This window comes from Sinohyriopsis cumingii, unplaced genomic scaffold, assembly GCF_028554795.1.
Source record: "Sinohyriopsis cumingii isolate HCF-2022 unplaced genomic scaffold, ASM2855479v2 utg001938l, whole genome shotgun sequence".
Classification (NCBI taxonomy): Eukaryota; Metazoa; Mollusca; class Bivalvia; order Unionida; family Unionidae; genus Sinohyriopsis; species Sinohyriopsis cumingii.
The window spans coordinates 283,072-303,446 of record NW_028316086.1 but is presented as its reverse complement, the minus strand read 5'-3'; the positions used below and the strand labels follow the sequence as shown (position 1 = coordinate 303,446).

General features: G+C 34.7%; 1 protein-coding gene across 1 annotated transcript in view; it reads right to left on the bottom strand.

The window, feature by feature from the left end:
* The window catches only part of LOC149771350 (sorting nexin-19-like), a 42,350-nt gene that overhangs the window by 10,279 nt on the left and 11,696 nt on the right, over positions 1-20,375 (bottom strand). The window contains exons 3-7 of the mRNA XM_089948561.1: positions 19,075-19,169; positions 17,433-17,558; positions 10,899-11,072; positions 6,545-6,734; positions 998-1,142 (exon numbers count right to left, since the gene is read on the bottom strand). Coding sequence (XP_089804687.1) covers positions 998-1,142; positions 6,545-6,734; positions 10,899-11,072; positions 17,433-17,558; positions 19,075-19,169 — 730 coding nt within the window. The remainder of the gene's footprint in view (positions 1-997; positions 1,143-6,544; positions 6,735-10,898; positions 11,073-17,432; positions 17,559-19,074; positions 19,170-20,375) is intronic.

Sequence of the window (20,375 nt, the reverse complement as noted above, 5' to 3'; positions counted from 1 at the left end):
GACTTCTTCATCTCAAGGCTGATAGGCTTATTCCCTACCCAGTCATCCACAAAGTTTCTAGAAATAAAATGTATGTGCAGTGTTCTACTTTTAGTCACAGTGACCTTGACCTTTAATGACTTAATCCAAAACTCAAATTTTCCATCCTTACCTCAAACAACCTACAAAGCCTTCTAACTGTACATGGTGGGTAACTTGAGTCATTTTTCAGAAACAAAAAAAGGGACATGTACAGATGGCTAATGGACAACATTATAAAATAACACGCTACACCTTATGGTGTGATGAAAGGTGTATAAAATAACAATTCTGAACATATCATACTGGACAATTAAAATGACTGTAAGATAAACCAAATTTTCATTTATTGGATAGACATTCTTTTTTTACAATGATGTTAATGTTTGATTTTATTGTTATTGAGCTATCTCAAACATTCCATGATGATGCCACATGCTCTCTTTGTTAAATGCAGTACCAAAGCCATGCCTATCCATTACCGATATTTCAAAATCAATGAAATAGTTACCTACCCATTTATAATTCCCAATGACATTTTACTACACACATTCCAATTTTACAATAAACAATAATAACACTGGCTACTATGTGAAATGGATTCCAGAAATGTGAAATTCTTCTGGATGTTGCCTCATCTAGGAAGTATTTATGTGAAATAAAATAGGAAATGTATTCTACAATGTCAATAACAGGAAACTTTTATGTGATGTATGGTATGAAATATATTCCACAGTGTCAATAATAGCCAGTGTTCATGTGATGTAAGGCACTAAATACATTCCATAGTGTCAATAATAGCCAGTCTTTATGTGATGTAACATACTAAATATATTCCATAGTGTCAATAATTGCCAGTCTTTATGTGATGTAACATATTACATATACCCCATATCGTCAATAATTGCTTGTATTCATGCAATGTGCAGTATTCAATATACTCTAAAGAGGAAATAATAGCTATACAAAAAACATATACCTGTTTAATGCTTTTCCCAGAACAAGTCTTGCTGCTATTTGCACTCTCTCCCTGCAGACCCAATTGTCATGGTTACTGAGAATCTCAACAAGAATGTCAAGGACATGGGTTGCTACAGGCAACTCTGCTTCACTCTTCTTGGCTTCTACAAGCAATCAGTTTTTGTTATAAGTATATTTTAATTTATCCCATACATTTTTGAAGAAGTCATTATATAGGATTCACTTTGTCCTTTCAACCTACCTATTTACTCATCCCTCTATTGCCCAGATCTATGCACTGTCACTCTTACATGACGGTAAGTACAATAAAGATCAAACCTGCAGTGTGGGTGCATTTTGGAATAAAAGTGTGCCAGCACACCTTATAACCAGGTTGATATGACTTAAGTTTTAGGTTCATTCAATATTATTTAAAATCATCTCAGCATTCTGATCCCAATACACTTTCAGTTACATGCCTCACCACCAAAGTTTACTATAGGTGTATGCTATTATGAACACTACAATGCACCAAACCTTAGACATTGTGACATACTTTCCAAGATTTGTTTAACATTACTAGAAATTATCTCAAGACTCTAGTTTAGATACTTTTTCAGCTACATCTGTCAGAAAGAATATTACAATGCACTAAACCTTGGACAGTGTGACTTACTTTCCTGGTTTAAGTTATAGTTCATATTCAGAGAAATTACATGGTTAAGAAGGGGTACAGCAACTGACAGCACCCTCTACGCCCCTGAAGTTTCTCTTAATATGAGCTTACTTAAATGACAACCTAATTTTTCAAGCGGTGTTGATAAGGTTCTTGCTGACAGTTTCATGCACTTTTTAAATAAGCTGTGACAACAATATTTTCCAACATTTACCCACACTGTCTTTGCTATTGTGACAGCATGGCAGACAACCTGGGTTTGTCAGGTTTATTCCACCTCAGCGATGTGGATGTTCTCAGTAATGATTTTGATTTACAAAATATTCCAAGTCTGAAACTGGTTATGAATATCCCAACACAAAAGTTAGAATCTGAAGACGCTGAACAAAATCAAAGTCTAACAGGAGAAAGGAATTCCCAAGAAAACGTGCCAAACAAACTAGTGGGCTCTTTGTCTGTAGGGAAAACATGGGCTAAATATAGAATTCTTTGTCGCAAACACTTCTTGAGTGTGGAATTTTAATTCAAAAGGATTTATCTCCAGTGCAGTTAAGAAACTTCTCTTTGTTAAAAGTGAAAAAATAACTGCTAGTTTTATAATTTTGAGAACACACTGCATAAACTGGGTTTAAATCAGTTTTCTTTTCTATTCAACATTTCTCTCTGTCTGATAACTGTGTATTAGACTAATAACCCCTGACCTATATTTCACTCACACTTTGTTACAGTGAGCTGTACTTCTAGCTTGTAGCTAATTTTAGGACTCCATGTTACCAGTGAAGCTGATAGCCAATAGGCTCTTAGATTTACTTAAGAGTTTTAACCATAATGTATGGTACTTAGGTACTTAATCAGATAAAGATGACTGGTTGAAATGTTAGGTCATGTTCTAATTACAATAATTGCTTAAATTTACTGTATCATTACACACATGGCAAAACACGTTATGTCTGAAATACAATCATGTCTGCATTACTATACACTGCTCGTCTTCAATAAAATACAAAGGTCATGTCTGCAATACAATCCACAGATCATGCCTTCAATACAATCCACAGGTCATGTCTGCAATACTAAGCACTGATCATGTCTTCAATAAATTACACAGGTCATGCCTTCAATACAATCCACAGGTAATGTCTGCAATACTAAGCACTGATCATGTCTTCAGTAAATTACACAGGTCATGCCTTCAATACAATCCACAGGTAATGTCTGCAATACTAAGCACTGCTCATGTCTTCAATAAATTACACAGGTCATGCCTTCAATACAATCCACAGGTAATGTCTGCAATACTAAGCACTGCTCACGTCTTCAATAAATTACACAGGTCATGCCTTCAATACAATCCACAGGTCATGTCTGCAATACTAAACACTGCTCATGCATTCAATCAAATACACAGGTCATGTCTGCAATAAGTTCCACAAGTCATGTCTTTAATGCAATACTCAGATCATGTCTGTAATACAATATTCTGATCATGTCTTCATTATAATACACAGGTCATGTCTGCAATACAATACCCAGATCATGTCTGCAACACAATACACTGATTGTGTCCTCAATACAATACACAGGTCATGTCTGCAATACAATACATTGATCATGTCTTCAATACAATACACAGGTCATGTCTGGAATACAGTACCCAGATCATGTCTTCAGTACAATACACAGGTCATGTCTGCAATACAATATCCAGATCATGTCTTTAGTACAATACTCAGATCATGTCTTCAGTACAATACACTGATCATGGCTGCAACTATTAATCAGCGATTCTAACTTTAAACCAAACTTTTGACTATTATTAGAATAATAATCTAAGAAAGGATGCTCATGAAGCATGATAAACATCTTTATTTCATTTTCAAACACAACTACTGAAATCATTGAACTGAATGAATTAAATCATTGAACTGAATAAAATCATTGAACTGAACTGAACGAAATCACTGAATTGAACTGAATGAAATCACTGACCTGAATGAAATCACTGAATTGAACTGAATGAAATCACTGAATTGAACTGAATGAAATCACTGAACTGAACTGAATGAAATCACTGAATTGAAATGAATGAAATCAATGAATTGAAATGAATGAAATCACTGAATTGAAATGAATGAAATCACTGAATTGAACTAAATGAAATCACTGAACTGAACTGAATGAAACCAAACAATTTAAAGTTATTCCAAGGAACTTGTCAGTATGATAAAGTGAAATATTAAATTGTGGGTTGTTGGACCTCTTTCTTTTTCATGAAAACAAAAACATAGGAGACAATAAAAATAAAAACTGTACTGTCCAAGGCTGTAAATTCAGGACAGCCTGATGCATGGGGTCAGTTAGATGTCTGTACTGGTCTAGTGTCTTATGGTAAGACTTCAGTCCCTGGCAAGTGCATTTTTCCCCAAGAAATGAAAAGCTTCAATTTCTAAGGTACCATTTTTTTTTTAAAGGTCATCATGTTCTACTCAAGGATGGAAACAGCCACTCTCAAAAAAACCTGAACATTTTCCATGAATCTCCAGGGCATGTGTAAAGTGCAGAATTTCAAAGGAAACAGAAAACTTGCCCAACACTTTCAAAATCATCAAAACATGCAAGAAAAGATTAACTATTATCATCATTTGTTAACTTGAATAATCTTTAATTGTTTGGACAAGTCGTTTATGAAGAACTGTTGATACCCCTACTTTATTATAATACATTCAAAATGGCCTGGGGCACCTGCTGTGAGGTAAAGTAAAAGAAATGCGCTTCATGCTGCACAGGCTTTAAAATTAGGGTAGGTAGGTTGTTTTTTTTTAAAAATATTATATGTATTATATATTGTTAATATATATAATGTACTAAGCACTTCAAGTACTGGGCTAAACCAGCTCAATTAGATGCACAAATCAATTCTGGGATATTTTTCCTTTTTTATAAAAACTTTTTTCTATACCCTAGGGTGATAAAGGTGCTAGGGTCAACAACAAAAAACTGGAATCATCGGTTGACCGAAAACCATTTTCTTTTGGTCTGAGGTGGTCACTGCCATTTTCAATGATGAAAGTGACTGAAAAATTGCTGAAAGCTTCTATGAATTTAAACCTGATCTTCCCTGACTTTTTTGTATTAGCATGGTTTGGGAGGACTTATTTGCCAGTTGATCCAGAATTAAATTTGCCTTGGCAGCTCATACACCAGGTTCCGCCAATTTCCAAACATATTCCAAAAACATTACTGTGATCTCTTCCTTCAAGCCAGCTCCATCTGAACAGATTTTTTTACTAACTGGTCAAAGTTAGTTGTATTCATACATTTTCATCTTTCAACAAATTTCAATTTCAAAGAAGCCTTGAAAAGATCTCAGTGCGCGAGACATTACTCCAAAATGCATAATGAACGAATGAAATAATGAATGATTCCCACCTGCACAATTAACTTCTGGAATATGGTGTCTTGGTGTTTTGTTACCGTCTTTCCTACATACCTTCTTTACATCCAGGAACAATTATTCTGATTTATTATATATAAAAAAACCGGAACAAAAAACCACCAGAAATTTTATCAAAGAAAAGGGAAAATTGGTTTGCATTAAAACACTGAATTTCAAACAAAAACCGGAAAATTTCCATCTCTGTCTACTTTACCATGCCATTATCAGTGAGTAGTCCAGAGTTGACTTTTAGTATGTGCCCCTATTGAGTGTGCTGAATGAAGTCTGGATGTAAAAGATCAATGATAGACAGGCTGAAGGGTTATATCAATCAGGAGTGGAATAAAATGAATGCACTGTGAGAGCATGAAGTCACTCAATAATCAGCAATGTGTGTTCAGAGTCAGAGTACAGGGCCACTCAATAATTAGCAATGTGTGTTCAAAGTCAGTATAGGGCCACTCAGTAATTAGTGATGAGTGTACAAAGTCAAAATATAGGGCCACTCAATAATTAGCAAATGTGTGTTCAAAGTCAGTATAGGGCCATTCAATAATTAGTGATGAGTGTTCAAAGTCAGAATATAGGGCCACTCAGTAATTAGCAAATGTGTGTTCAAAGTCAGAATATAGGGCCACTCAATAATTAGCAGTTGTGTGTTCAAAGTCAGAATATAGGGCCACTCAATAATTAGCAATGTGTGTTCAAAGTCAGAATATAGGGCCACTCAATAATTAGCAAATGTGTGTTCAAAGTCAGAATATAGGGCCACTCAATAATCAGCGATATGTGTTCAAAGTCAGAATATAGGGCCACTCAATAACTAGCAAACATGTGTTCAAAGTCAGTATAGGGCTACTAAATAATTAGTGATGTGTGTTCAAACTCAGAATATAGGGTCACTCAATTATTAGCTAAGCGTGTTCAAAATAAGAATTTGTTCCAGACAGCAGGTAGTACACAAGACTGATAATCTGCATGTTTCAATAAAAAACTTTTTCAAATAGTAACACATATGAAAAAAATGTATTTTTCACTACTTTTCTTGTTGGTATATACTAGGTGCATTTTTTAAGCCCATGGTTCAAAGTACTAGAAGACTCCAAAATGATTTTTGTTCTTTTTGTCTTTGTGTCTAAATGCATGAAAGATATTCTGATACCTGGGCATTTTTTATTAGCCTCTTATTCATAATTCAAATTCCAGAAGGGAGGTAACTAATATCTCCCCAAATGTCATGTATGTAGAAAATTACACTCAGATTAGCAGCAGCAGAAACGGAAACAAATAACTCAGTTTTATTTTAGAAAATCAAATGCTGAAGACAGTTATTAAGAAAAACACTGAGGTGAAAAAAATTAATTCAAGCTACTTTTCCAAAGTCATGTCCCCAGGACAAGTTGATGAAAAAGTCTCTGTTTAGCCAATGTGTCCTCATATTGTTTCTAACTCACCTGATTCTGAGATGCCGGATCTATAGGTGGTACCTTCAGGATCTTTAATTTCTTCCTTTATATCTACACTAGTGCAACTCTTTTCTGGAGTTATTTCTCCATCCTGGCTGGCTGTCATGGGCTTGTTCTGGCCTTTCAGCTGGATGAACCTTTCCAAAATGTGTTCAATTGATAAATGGTCTGACTGGGTCTGCAAGTAGGAAATTACTTGTTTTGATGTGATTTACAGACAATTCTTGACAAACAAAGCATGTATGAATTTGCAATCTCATACATACGCACACACACACACACACAGAGATACACACACACATACATACATACATACATACATACATACATATATATATATATATAATTGCTTAATTATAATATGGTGCTTGGTATAGGCCGTTATAGAAAGTTGTTATCACTCTTAGATAGAGTGGCGCACATTTTTGTACTTCTGGGTAGTAATAGAAAATGAGCACTAACCAAGAAAGAATGAAAAGTACCTCATAAACATCAATATTGATAATCTAAACTGTAAACAGATGAAACATTATTTATGCAGACATAATCAATTTGTGACTGGGAGCAAACATGAGTTGATGTCCCTGCATGAAGCAATTGCTTCAGAACTTCCATTGTTTTAATTTTTTTCAATATTCCCATGAATACCCATAAAAAGGAACCAAAGCTGGCTTCCATATGTCAGCTGACTTGTACATATAGATTTTTTTTTTAAATTGGCACACTTAAAAGAATCCAAAGTCAGCTTCTTGGGTCGGTTTGCTTTTGTAATAGAATAACCTAAACGTATTTGATATCGTACCCCTAAGTTCAAACTATGAGTCTATTGCTTGCTACAAGTTGTATTTATTCACCACCTGAGCTCCTATCTCTTTGCAATCAGTAATTGATACAAACAGGCACTGATATCTGCAGTGCAAATTACATATCTTTAACTTGCTTTAATAACACGCTTTGTAACCCATGCTCACAGTGAATGTATTTTCAAACAATGATTTTTAATTGCAAGATACTGTCATATAGTTAACTTGGACATAATAGTCATTTTCAAAAAGGAAAAAGGTAGATGTTATGGCAGAGTGGTGTAGAGAGAATTTCAGCAGTGCTTATGAGATTGAACAAGAAGGAAACTTTACTTGCTTCTTTATTGGTTTTGAATATATATACACATTAGAAGCATGACCTTTATATACAACTGTTCACTAATATAGGTTTCCATGTTTAGCATGTATCTTTGGAAAATCACAGGATGAAAATTATCATATCTGTCCAATGATTTGCCCACCACCCCATTTTCACAAAAGATTTTCATTGGCAAAAATATATTTAAGACAGTACTGTCTAAGAATAACCACACATGATACATTTTTGACAAATTTAGCAGGCCTGAACCCTGGTTTTATCATGGGAGAAATACTAATCATTGCAAAGCAAAGAAAAGAACTTAACTGCAAAGTCTCAAAATTTAGGGACAAAGTCTTTGCACAACGTTAGATTGCTTCTATAAGAACAGATTTTAGAACTGAATCATCTTTTCATGTGTCATCCAAATCGCTTTATCATATTTTCTGCATGGAAAAAAATTCTCCAAGAGTACAAATAATGATGTGTAAAAAATATTTCATTCTGGGGAAAAGATCATGAATGAACAAATATAGGACCCCACATTGAGTATTTTAAACGATTACATGATGATCAGTATTCAAAATTAACATAGATCAGATGTAATTGCACTAAAACAGCATAAACCAGTAATGTACGTTGTTTGTAATATACATTATTTAAATTTAATTACATATATGGGTGTTAGAATTTACAAGTTAGAACATAATTAACCATGACATAGACATATTCCATCACAATTTTCTTCTTGCACCTAATGATCAAATAATCTGTATGCCCCATTGAGAGAGAGAGAGAGAGAGACAGACTGAGATGTCTTCACAATTAAAAATCTGTATTGTTCACTTACCATATGATTGATTTTACTTGTGTACAAGTGTAGGACTCCACTATCAATTAATACCACTAGTTACGCAATCCCTTCTAATTTTTGTTTCCACTTCCATTATTAAAAGAATCACATGGCTTTGTATTGGTATTTACATGCCAATTAAATATGCTAAGTCTTTATTCAGTCGTTCCAAGATAACACTGTCTGAGGTGAAGATTATGCAAACCAGATCAGATTAGCGAGGCTAACAATAGGGAAATGAGGCTTCCCATGGGTATTATGAATACCACACCATATAGTAAAAGGAAATGCCAGGTGGTTACTATTGTAAATTTCTCAGCAAGTGACATTTTTTAACTTGCCAATGGAACCGACAGCAATTTAAAGTACATCTAGCATGTGCAAACATCAAAAACAATTGCCGCCTAAGTACGGGAAGAATACATTCACTTTAAACAAAATCTTATTTGTTAGGAATGGAGAAGTCATTATACTTGCAAAGAAAATTAGATGGCATGCAAAATGGTAATTCTTGGGATTTATCCTAACGGAAACTATATGGATATAACTATTGTGAATATTTAAACCCTGAATGAGTATGGTATGTATTTTCATAGTTTACATTTACTGTTTCATTTATTAATGTTTCTCTCTTTGACAAAAGCTTCAGCAACACGGGGGCAATAATTTTTAGAAAAAGGAACAAAAAAATCGGCAAACAGCTAAACTCTCTCATATATCGGACCATATTTTATTTTGATCATGAGGTGCAAAAAGAAAATTGTGATGGAATACATATACATCCTTCTCTTCTCTCTGTATCTCCCTTCTCCTCACCCCCAAAAATGCATTTTTAGTATTAATGATGCAATTCTCCTACTGCTGGTAATCTGAAATAGCATACAAAACTGGAAGTTATTATAATTATTATATACAATATATATATATATATATATATATATATATATATATATATATATATATATATATATATAATTTAATTCCACACAGCATCGCGAGTTTTATCCGGTATGTAAGTCAATCAATTTTAAGGTCAGTGTCATTATATGTAGCTAAAAGTAAATAATACATTTAAAATACCTCTTGTCAAAAATATTAGGTACTTTTAGTTAAATTTAATGATCCTGACTGGAAAGATTACTGAGTTACAGGTAGGTGTTAATCTAGCCTCATCTTATACTCAGCATTGACTTATATAAGGATGAAGGATGGAAAATTTACCAAATTTGCGGATTCAACTTATGTTCCGCATCGACTTATAGGCTGGCAAATATAGTACATTTGCATGTAGGTGTAAGTACATTGTGTAGAAAGCTGCCTTTCTGTTAACAGGCATACAGCTGTAATTTATGCCCAAAGTTTGGTTTTGACGCTAATAAAGTCAATTATAGACTTCCAGCAGACTTCCGAATTTTAGATCATATGCCGAAAATCAGAAGCTTGGACGTATAATAAGAACAAATTGTAACCATTTTTGTGTATATGTTTCTTTATCTTTTGTTTCAAGAGTTTGAACAGCTGATTCACCATGATTTAAAGTATAAAAGATGTACCTCTGCTGCAGAAAATAAATCAAAGAAGAATTATGATTGTTGGAAAAGATTCATGCACTTTTAATGCTCTATAATCAGGTTTGTGCTCATATATATTTCATGACTGGTCTTATGCCATAAGCTTGAATTACCCACTGACTACAACATTAAAATGCAAACCATCCTGCAACACTTGGTTCCTCGCCAATCAACATAACAAATGATCAAAACAAGTCATGACTTTATTTATTTTAACGCTGCAGGAACCCAAAAATTAAGAAAATAGACTTCCAGCAAGAAAGAATAAGCCAAACAAGGATGCAAAGTATGATCAATGCTGTATTCACACATTTAAAAAATACTGGAAAACAAACTGGTACCGAGTTGAATATGATCAGGATGCAGGAAAAATGTGTTCAATGTTTATAAAGTTCCCGGATTTCACTGACAGATCCTGCGCACAATACTGTGATACAACAAAAGCAAAGGTTGATTTGACCTAGTAAGTTATGTTAATCTCAGGTCCTGTGACTCTGAAAACAAAAACCATTTAAGACTACTGGACATTTTATTCCGACCAGTAAAGAAAGCAAACTACGTTGTTTAAAAATAACAACTTTTTTCATTTATTAAAGCTCATACATATAACTATGCTTTGGTATTGAATTTGGTATTGAATTTGATGTTGAATTTGATGTTCCTCACAACAGTTCAGTAACTTGGACTTGTTTATATGTATGTCAGGCCTGGCTCCCTCAGAGGGTGACTGATCCAGGACCTGCCATCCATCAATAATATTTTCAAGCCCTGTTTAAGTATCTAATATACTTCATACCTGTCTTTCACTGATGCTGAAATCAATCTCAATACAATCTACATCATACGAAGGCATGCTATCATCGTCTTTACTTTCCTCTTTCTTCCCAGAGAAACTTGGAAGCTCCTGGGGTAGACTTGGAAGGCGTTCCACAATTTTATCAAACACACCAGACACAGTTCGAACCAACATCTGGAAAAACAAATAAATTTTCAAAGTGTTAAGAATGGAAATTGTATCACAAAGAATTTATAGGTAGTGTTGGGGTAGGCTCATAACACTGTTAACAATGCAAAGAATTATGGGAATCTACCCTTTATAACCTGGAACAATGATGCTGCAAAGAATTATGGGGGTTTACCCTGTTTACATCATGGAACAATGGTGCTGCAAAGAATTATAGGTGGTGGCAATGGGGACCTGATCTAATCCCACTTACATAACACAATAATAGTATTGCAAAAGAATTATAGATATTGGGGGGGGGGGGCCAAACCATGTTAACATTGCAGATGATTATAGGTGTGTTATATAAATTTAAATTGTTTGTTTGGTTTTCTTCATGATTATATGTTATGTTTATCTGTATTCTGTAACTGAACTTTGTCCAAAATTAAGTTCTGGTCAACCTGACTAGTGACATTTACTTTCTAAACAAGATAATACATAGTGATAGAACTTTAAGGACTATTTGGGATTTAATTCACAATACTGTAAGTTCTTTTTAAAATTTCACTTCTGTATTCTAGGGAAATAAATTATTTACTGAATTTTACAGATTAATTTTGTTGGTTTTTGCTCTTTTCTGTTACTTTGTTAACGATAATAAGAGTTGTACGGGGGGGGGGGGGGTCCTACCCAAGGTTTACAAGATAGAACACTGATAAGTCCAATTACCTTGTATGTATTGCAAAAATTGCAATTTCATCATAAGTTGAAAGTACAAAAATGATTTTCCTTGAAGAAAATATTTAATAGAAACAAATTAAAATTCTAGGGCAATTACTTACAGAATAAAATTCAATATGCACCATGTTTCTTCTTATACGTATTATAATTCCTAGCATGACACCATGCCCTTTCATGACATTCCTAATGACTCAGATAAACTGCATTTAAAAGTGCTGAGCCAGAAAGTTAATGCCAAATGGATAAAACAAAGTACATTGTATTGTTACTATGTATTACAATTCATGTGTCTTTCTCTCTTTTAACATTCTTAACAACTGAAACAAAATCCTTAACATTTACACACAAGGTACTGAAAAAAGAACCAACTGAAATAGATACCATGAAGGATAAATTTCTTGCCTTAGCTGCATTGAAGATACATGTACACATTATGTTGTACTCAATACAGGTATAAGATTCCAATTAATTTACAGCCCACGATGACGGCTCTGATGGCCTAGTGGTTAGAGCGTCCACCTCGGATGTGGGAGATCATTGGTTCGATCCCTGGCCAAGTCATAATAAAGACTTACAAAAATGATACTAACAGCTGCCTCGCATGGCGCTCAGCATTAAGAGGTTAGCTTTAGGACTGGTCAGCCTGGTGTCAGGATAATGTGACTGGGTGGGACATCATGCTACATGTCTGCAACATGATGCCCCAGTGCTAGGCATCACTATAAACTGCCACACTGCAGACATCATAGTGATATGACTGAAAAACTGTTAAAGCTACGTTAAAAATCCAAATTACACACACACACAGCCCATGATAACTGGTCACCTTCACCTCACTGCAGTCAGTATACATATATATATATATATATATATATATATATATATATATATATATATATATATATATATATATATATATAGTAAAACCTGTTATGAGTGACCACCTGTCATTTCTGACCATAATCATAATGCACAGATCGATTTTATTATATAAATGCTCTGTCATGAACAACCACCTGTTGAACATGACCAGCAACCATGATGTCTTGATAAAATATGCATTTCGACACTGCTATGAAAGACTGCATTGTAAAAACAAGGATAAACTCCACGAACATTTTTTTAATCGCTGCAACAATGACCACTTGTACTATTCTATAAAAAAAAATACGCTGGATACCCATAGCTGAAATTTTGTTGGTATGCTTACAGTGATTTATAACTTTGTAAACAAGACTAAAGTACATGTAGATTATTCCTGCTCTTAGCCTGGTTCCTGGCCTTATCATAGCTAGCAGCATATATATTAGTAGGACCCAGTATCCCAATGAACGACCGTATCATGCTTGATTAGTAACGATTGTTCTGCTAAAAAAAAACAGACATAAAAAGAACAGAAAAAAGACCCCAAAAACGGATTCTGGCTACCGGTTATGGGTGCTACAGTGGCCATGTATACTGTTTGTCTTTTCGTATTTTCCTGAAGCCTAGTCAAAACTGTCTTTACAGTTGATATTACAACTGAGCACTAATTATGTTAACACCGAATAACAATGAACAAACCTCAAACTAAAAAGAGACACATTTCAAAGCTGGAGAAAATAATTAGAACACTCGCAAAATTACAGTCTAAAAGTAGGTATAACAAATTTTGGGTGTTATAAAGGAAAAGTAGTAAATCATAAACAATTTCATATGCTATGACATGTACATGTCATCTTCAAATGTAAATGTGATTTAATATTTAATGATAGAAGTATATCTTTTTTGCCATATAATTTTGTTTTTAGATGAATGCATATAATATACAAGCAAAAGCTTATTTTTCTTTAAATTCTTCTGAAACTAGTCCTTGGAAACATGTCTTTTTGTACAAACCTATTATGAGAGACCACCTGTCTTGAGAGACCATTTTTTTGTTGGCAGAAGGGGTGGTCACGCATACCAGGTTTTACTGTACAAACAATCAATGGTCCTCACTGCCAGATACACTCGTTTATTTCCTGCATGAATGACATCATCCAAATGCTTTTAAATTTGTCCTTTATCAACAATCTGCATCAAGGTACATAGAAAATTAAGTTTGAAAGATGTTTCATCCATTTTAAGGCATATGTACCCAAAATCCATGTAAAAAAGGACACTTGGCTGGCTCATGTGACACACTGACACACTGACATACCAGTGAAGCATTATATTAATGTCCCAAGTCAGTCAAGGTGGGTAATGTGGATTTTTCTTACATTAGTTTTTTTAGTTGTCAAGACCAGTGCAGAATTACATTGTTACATATATATTTTTGTACATATAAATAATGCTAATATGCTGGTATACACATAATGAGACCATGTGATGCTGATTTACATTACACCTGAAAATATCATCTATAATGATTCTGAATACAACTTGATTCAAACAATCAAAGAATCTGGCAATAATTATAAGTGTCAGGTAATAGGGATGTACCAGGTAATTCTCAATAGATGCCTAAGGGAGGCAACTAACGATAGCACTAACTTGTCCTATTAGAGGTCTTGCACAACTACAGTGTGACCCTGCTATAACAGGGTAGTTGGGAGCCATAGAACCCGACTGTGTAATAGACCAAACCATGTTATAAGCAACCAGGTTAGTTAGCTGAAGAAAATGAGGTACCAAAAAAATAGATTGCAGGGGGTGGGGTGGGGTAATAAACGCAGGTGCAACATTATCTGCTTCATTGGCACAGTTACCATCTTAAATCAACGTATATTAAATGAGAATACACTTGTAGCCAAAACAGAGAAGGCATACTAATATTTGACTTTATTCAGAGAACCAAGCATTGGTACAAATACATGTATACTGTTTATATATACATGTCTAATGTATAGCATGAATAGTATCAACACAGTGTACTCAACTGTAAATCTCATCACATACATTGAATACAAGTAATTCCATTGAAAATACGCACACACGTTTAAAATATTCAGTAATTTTGTTACAGATCATATAGGTCTGAATTCAGTCGGAAAAAAATAGCACAATCACGTAACGAATGATGAAGCATATTTACTTTTCAGTACATCCCAAGTCGGTAAAAGCTAGTTTTCATTTTAATCCGCAGTGTTAGTAAGGATAAACTTTCTTTTTGCAAAAAGTAAACTTTCACAACACAGTAAACATATTCCAATCACGTCGGAAAATGAAACAATCTTCAGATTCCATTGCTTTTAACTAAGTTTGATACTGACTTCCTTTGAAGAAAAGTTCTTTGTTTTTATTGAAGATTGTAGTCTGCTTTCTTTGATGAAGGGTGAATGAGTTATTGAAGTCACAGCTAAAGACCAGCTTTGGAGAACCAAACAAATGCCCGTTTCTGATTGTCACGACAACATAAAAAGATAGTATTGCATGATTGAGATCGATTTTCTTTCATTTGCTTAGTATGTTTTCATAACAATTGGTGCTTCAAAGGTAATTTGTTTGCTTTGAAATTTCAGCAAACTATTTTATCTGGGTACATTTTTAAAAAAGGAACTGGCAGTATTTCAGTTGACTTTAGACACTGTTTATCCCTGCCTATTGAATAGACAAAGAAGTAAGATTCTTTTATTATTTTGTTTTTACATTTGTGGAAGTGGAGTGATACTGCCTCGAGCGGCTGAGTGGTCTAAAGCGCTCTCCGTTACGGATCACTGCCATCTCACCTCCGTCTACGTGGGTTCGAGTCTTGGATTCGGCTAATGTGGGTATGTGAGAAAGCTTGCCAGTAGCTTCTCGTGGGTCGGTGGTTCTTCCTGGGTTTTCCCCAGGTTCTTCCTCCACCATTAATACTGGCCGCCATGCATAGCCTATCGTGTGCTGAAAAATGGTGTTAAACCCCACAACAACAACAACCTTCCACACATGCATCAGAAATTCAAAAAAGGGTAAATGGATGATAGAAACACAGATGTTATGGTCTAATGACAGGGATTACTACAGAAAATGTGAGTGTTCTGAAGGATTTAATTCCGAGTGAAAAGAGGAATTTTATTTACCATCCACATACAAATGTCAGTTTATGTAAATATATTAATTACTTTCGAGTGGCTGAAAATCTGATGAAAAATAGATTATGAGATAATGACTGTCAGGTTGATCTCCACCACCAGAAATGTCAACAAAAAAAAAGGCAGATATCTCACAACATACAGTACTCATGCTAGATGACAATGTAAGCAGATTATGATATAACAATGCACTGTTAAGATGGTTTGTCAATATGGACAAAGAATTTGTTTATGTAACAACAGATAAATTTTAGTGCATTTTATATCAAGCTTGTGGCTTCCTTCCATGGGGCCTCTGAATTTCTCCACTCCAAACCAGTGGTTGTACATACATGTTTAAACATCCAACAACATTGCCAGTAATAATAAAAAAAAATCGCAAAGTCCTACACGATCCATGAAGAAACTTTTTACAAGTTATTTTTTGCACTTTTAAGAACAAAAAACTTTTTTCATGTACGAGAAAAATAAATATAAAATTTCAGGAGCCATGCCACAATCATCTTGCATTATTTATCCCTTTACCTCATAGAGCATAGTGACAAAGTGCAGCTCGCTGTACATAGAACACAGGTTACCTAGTCGACCGCATACGCATAGCTTGCCTGTGAACTATTAAGCAATGTAGTGAATGTTACGTTTAACAGCAATTTTAACCATTTTACATTTTTGGTACACATCTATTACATGTGGAACAATTTAAGAGTAAAGTCCGATTGTTATAGCTGTGTAATTATTTATCACGGAAGAATTTGTTATGTGCTTTAAAATCTGGAGAGAATTCGTTCACCATCATATCAGTGAGGCCGTGTGACCAACCGTAGAGCTGCCATTTCTCATACTCGAAATTTACAAGTTTTTCATCTGTGTCTACATCACTAAGTCACCTAAATTTGATAATTTATAAAAACTAATTGCAGCCTATATCAATATCAGAGCCTTTACCTAGGTTATTGAATCTTTCATAGTTGTGATTCTAATCATGAAAACTTCGTAAGTACTGAATGAAATCCGCGACCGCCATTTTGGAGAGTAGAGATTACGACCCAGTTACTTTAAATAGCAGATATCGACCAGTACATAAACAGTGACCACGTGATCTGACGTAATTGTCATTCACAGAAATGAATGTAGTATCTAATAAGGGGTTTTCCCCGAAGGTGGCGCTAGGAAAACCGGCTTAAAATGGCCGTTGTTTACAGCAGACGTAAAAAGGCGCTTCTATGGGACTTTTGTAGAAGCGTCAATAGTCGCTTCGATGCGACTTTTGTAAAGGCGTCCAAAGACGGTTGTATGAGGTAAAGGGTTATACGTGAACTTTTCCCCAAAATGAAAATACTCTTTTTACAGGATTTTTTTGTACTTTTAAGAATGAATTTTTTTGCAGCTTTTGACATACCATGTCAATCCTAGTTATACTGATATCAGAGACTAAAAATCATACATCAATTTATTCTGATATCTTGGGCAAGAGTGGTAAACTGTCAATCATTAGTACTCTGATGCCAGAGTTAGCTGTCAGTGTACACTTATATTCATGTGACAGTCAGCTGTCACATCTTATGAGTGCCTGGAATATAGATATGACCTGCAAAACTAGCTATACCTGGTCAATCCTTCGAACACCGATGTCAGAGGGCCTCCTCACAAAAGCAATCCTACCATCTCCCTCATATCCCAGAAATTCCTTCAGCTCTGGTCCATTACATATATCTGGCTTAGCTATCAGACACTGTGTAAAGGAAATGATATATTTATGATCAATACCAGATTTCTCTGTAAGATTTTGACAATGGAAGTCCAGAGTTTCATGTTTCCAAAAACTTGGAAGTCCAAAGTGTAGACAAGCTATAGATGTAATTATGAAAACAGACTGAATAATTTATGGAAAACTACAGATATAACTTTGAAAACTAACAGTACAATATATGGAAAACTACATAAGTATTTCGAAAACAGACAGTACAATATATAGAAAACTAGAGAATGATACAATTCTGAAAACTGAAAACACGGTACATGGAAAGCTACATAAGTAACTTTGAAAACTAACAGTACAACATATAGAAAACTACGGAATGACACAATTCTGAAAACTGACAGTACAGTATATTGAAAACTAAAGATGTTATTTTAAAATATGTAAATCCAATATATGGAAAACTGAAGATGTAATCTTGATAACTCAAAGTACATTTTATCGAAAGTTATTAACATAATTTTGAAAAGTCCGAGTCCAAGGGAATGACCCATGACCTCTATTAGATGCATGTCTGATTTTGTCTGATCATGTCTTTTAAATCCATAGCTGTTATAAGATGGGGATCTCGACAGTTATCAACTTTATGACCCAGGGGTAAGTCCCTAACTCAAAACGTATGGTACACAAAGTCTGTAATAAATGTATTTCTGGTCCTTTTAAACCTATACATGGTTAATGGTTCAAGAATGTATGGGGATCTCAACAGTTTCAAAGTGATGACCCCTGGGGAGCCTTTTCCTGCCACTAGGACAAGACCCAAGGATGCACACACAAAATTCATGAAATATGTTAAATACCTGGGCCACGATTATGACATGTACTAAATTTCATATCTTCATGTACAATGCTTACAAATTATTTCATATCAGAAAAAAAAGAAAATATTTCCCATCTCCTGAGAGCCTTCCATTCGGTCCCTTATCATACAATAATTGGAACACTACTCTGCATACCCCCAACCATATCCCAAAGTTTCAAACCCCTGTATCTTTAATGATGCAGGAGGCATTATACTCCATTACTACAGATGGGAAGAACAAACAATTCCCACTTTTTTTAAAAGCCTGGAATAACAACATTTGTCTCTATTATAGTCATATCTAAGATAATAGATTGACTTCAGAAAACAAAAGTAATATCTACACTTGTCAGAGTGGATTGGGAGAGTTGTCTGTACTGAATTTGTTGAGTAGATGGGGACACTGTCCTCCAAAACAAATGCAAATCAATCAAAGCTAATTGCTTTTCACTGAAGAAAGTAAAGTATCATCCATCCTAACATTCTGGACAACACACTGTGTCCAGATCACTGATAAAACTAATCAGATAAATTAGTGGACACTCCATCAGTCTATATGATCAAACAGCATGAATAAAATGGTATCCAGTTAACTCCCTTTGACTATATTAAGACTGACTGTATTAAGATTGTATTAACAGTATTAAGACTGTATTAAGACTGTATTAAGATTCTCTTGTAACTTACCTTCAGATATGTTTCTAAAACCTTTTTCCTGGTTTCCACCGTGTCCTTGTCCATATTTCTAAAGGGCAATTGCCACCGTTTAGGCCCTTTGACACCTGTAGACGAAGAATGTGTATATTTGAAATTTTATTTATATTACTAAAACTTTCCCAAAGTAAAACGTAACATTTCAAAGCTGTTACCTCCAATCAATCACCTGTTCTCTAATCTTGCCAGTGCATGCTTTAATTTCCTTGCATTGTTTGTATTTGTATGTCCCAATACAAATGTGGTTGGGGAATAGAATTTTCTCACTCTTGCAATAAAGAAATCTAGTTGTTTTGCTAACATTACTTTTCTTCTCTCAGTCGGGTTGTCTCAGGTCATCTGGGTCATGGTGACCACGCACTAGGAACTACTTGTTAAAAGAAGAAACTTGTGTTGTTTTTTACTGTGCTTGACAGAGATATTATAAAATTAAACGACAGTAGCAACATATGTATAACAAAAAGAAATTCACTCATAAAGAACCTTAAGGTCTCTCCAACTATGAGGAAACACAATACAAGAACATTCTGACGCACACACACATACTGAGTTGAGTTTTTGGTGTTAGTCTAAAAACTATACACAGCATGGCAAATTTTATCTTATTAGTAACTTAGTAAATTTTCAGGTCAGCATCAATGAATGTACATAAAAGTATCTAATTAGTTTTAAATACTTCATGTGAAATGAATTAAGTGCTTTTACCTAGATTTAATGACACTGACCTGAAAATTTAATGAGCAACAGATAGGATAAAACTCATGATGCTGCACTGAACAAACTATGACAGAAAATCCTGTTCCAGAAGCACAGGCAATACAAATCACTGGCTACACAAAAATCCAAACTCTCTCAACAGCATCCACAAAGCTGGCAACAACAAGAGGGCCCCCAAGTGGCCAAGTGGTTTAAAGCGCCTACCGTTACAGATCACTGCCATCATGAGTCTCGGATTCGGCCAATGTAGGTATGTGAGAAAGCCTGCCAGCAGTTTCTCGTGGGTCATTGGTTCTTTCCTAGGTTTTCTCAGGTTCTTCCTCCACCATTTATACTGGCTGCCATGTATAACCTATCTTGTGCTGAAAAATGGCATTAAACCCTACAACAACAACAGCAACAAGAAATGTGTCATGTCTTATCCACGTTCTTCAAACTTTCTCAAACATCCCCAATCAGCCCCAGAAGAATCAAACATTGTAAACAAATGAATCTTCCTGCACATACCAATCAGAGTGGTTCATTCAACAGTACACATTCTATTCTGCAAGAAAATT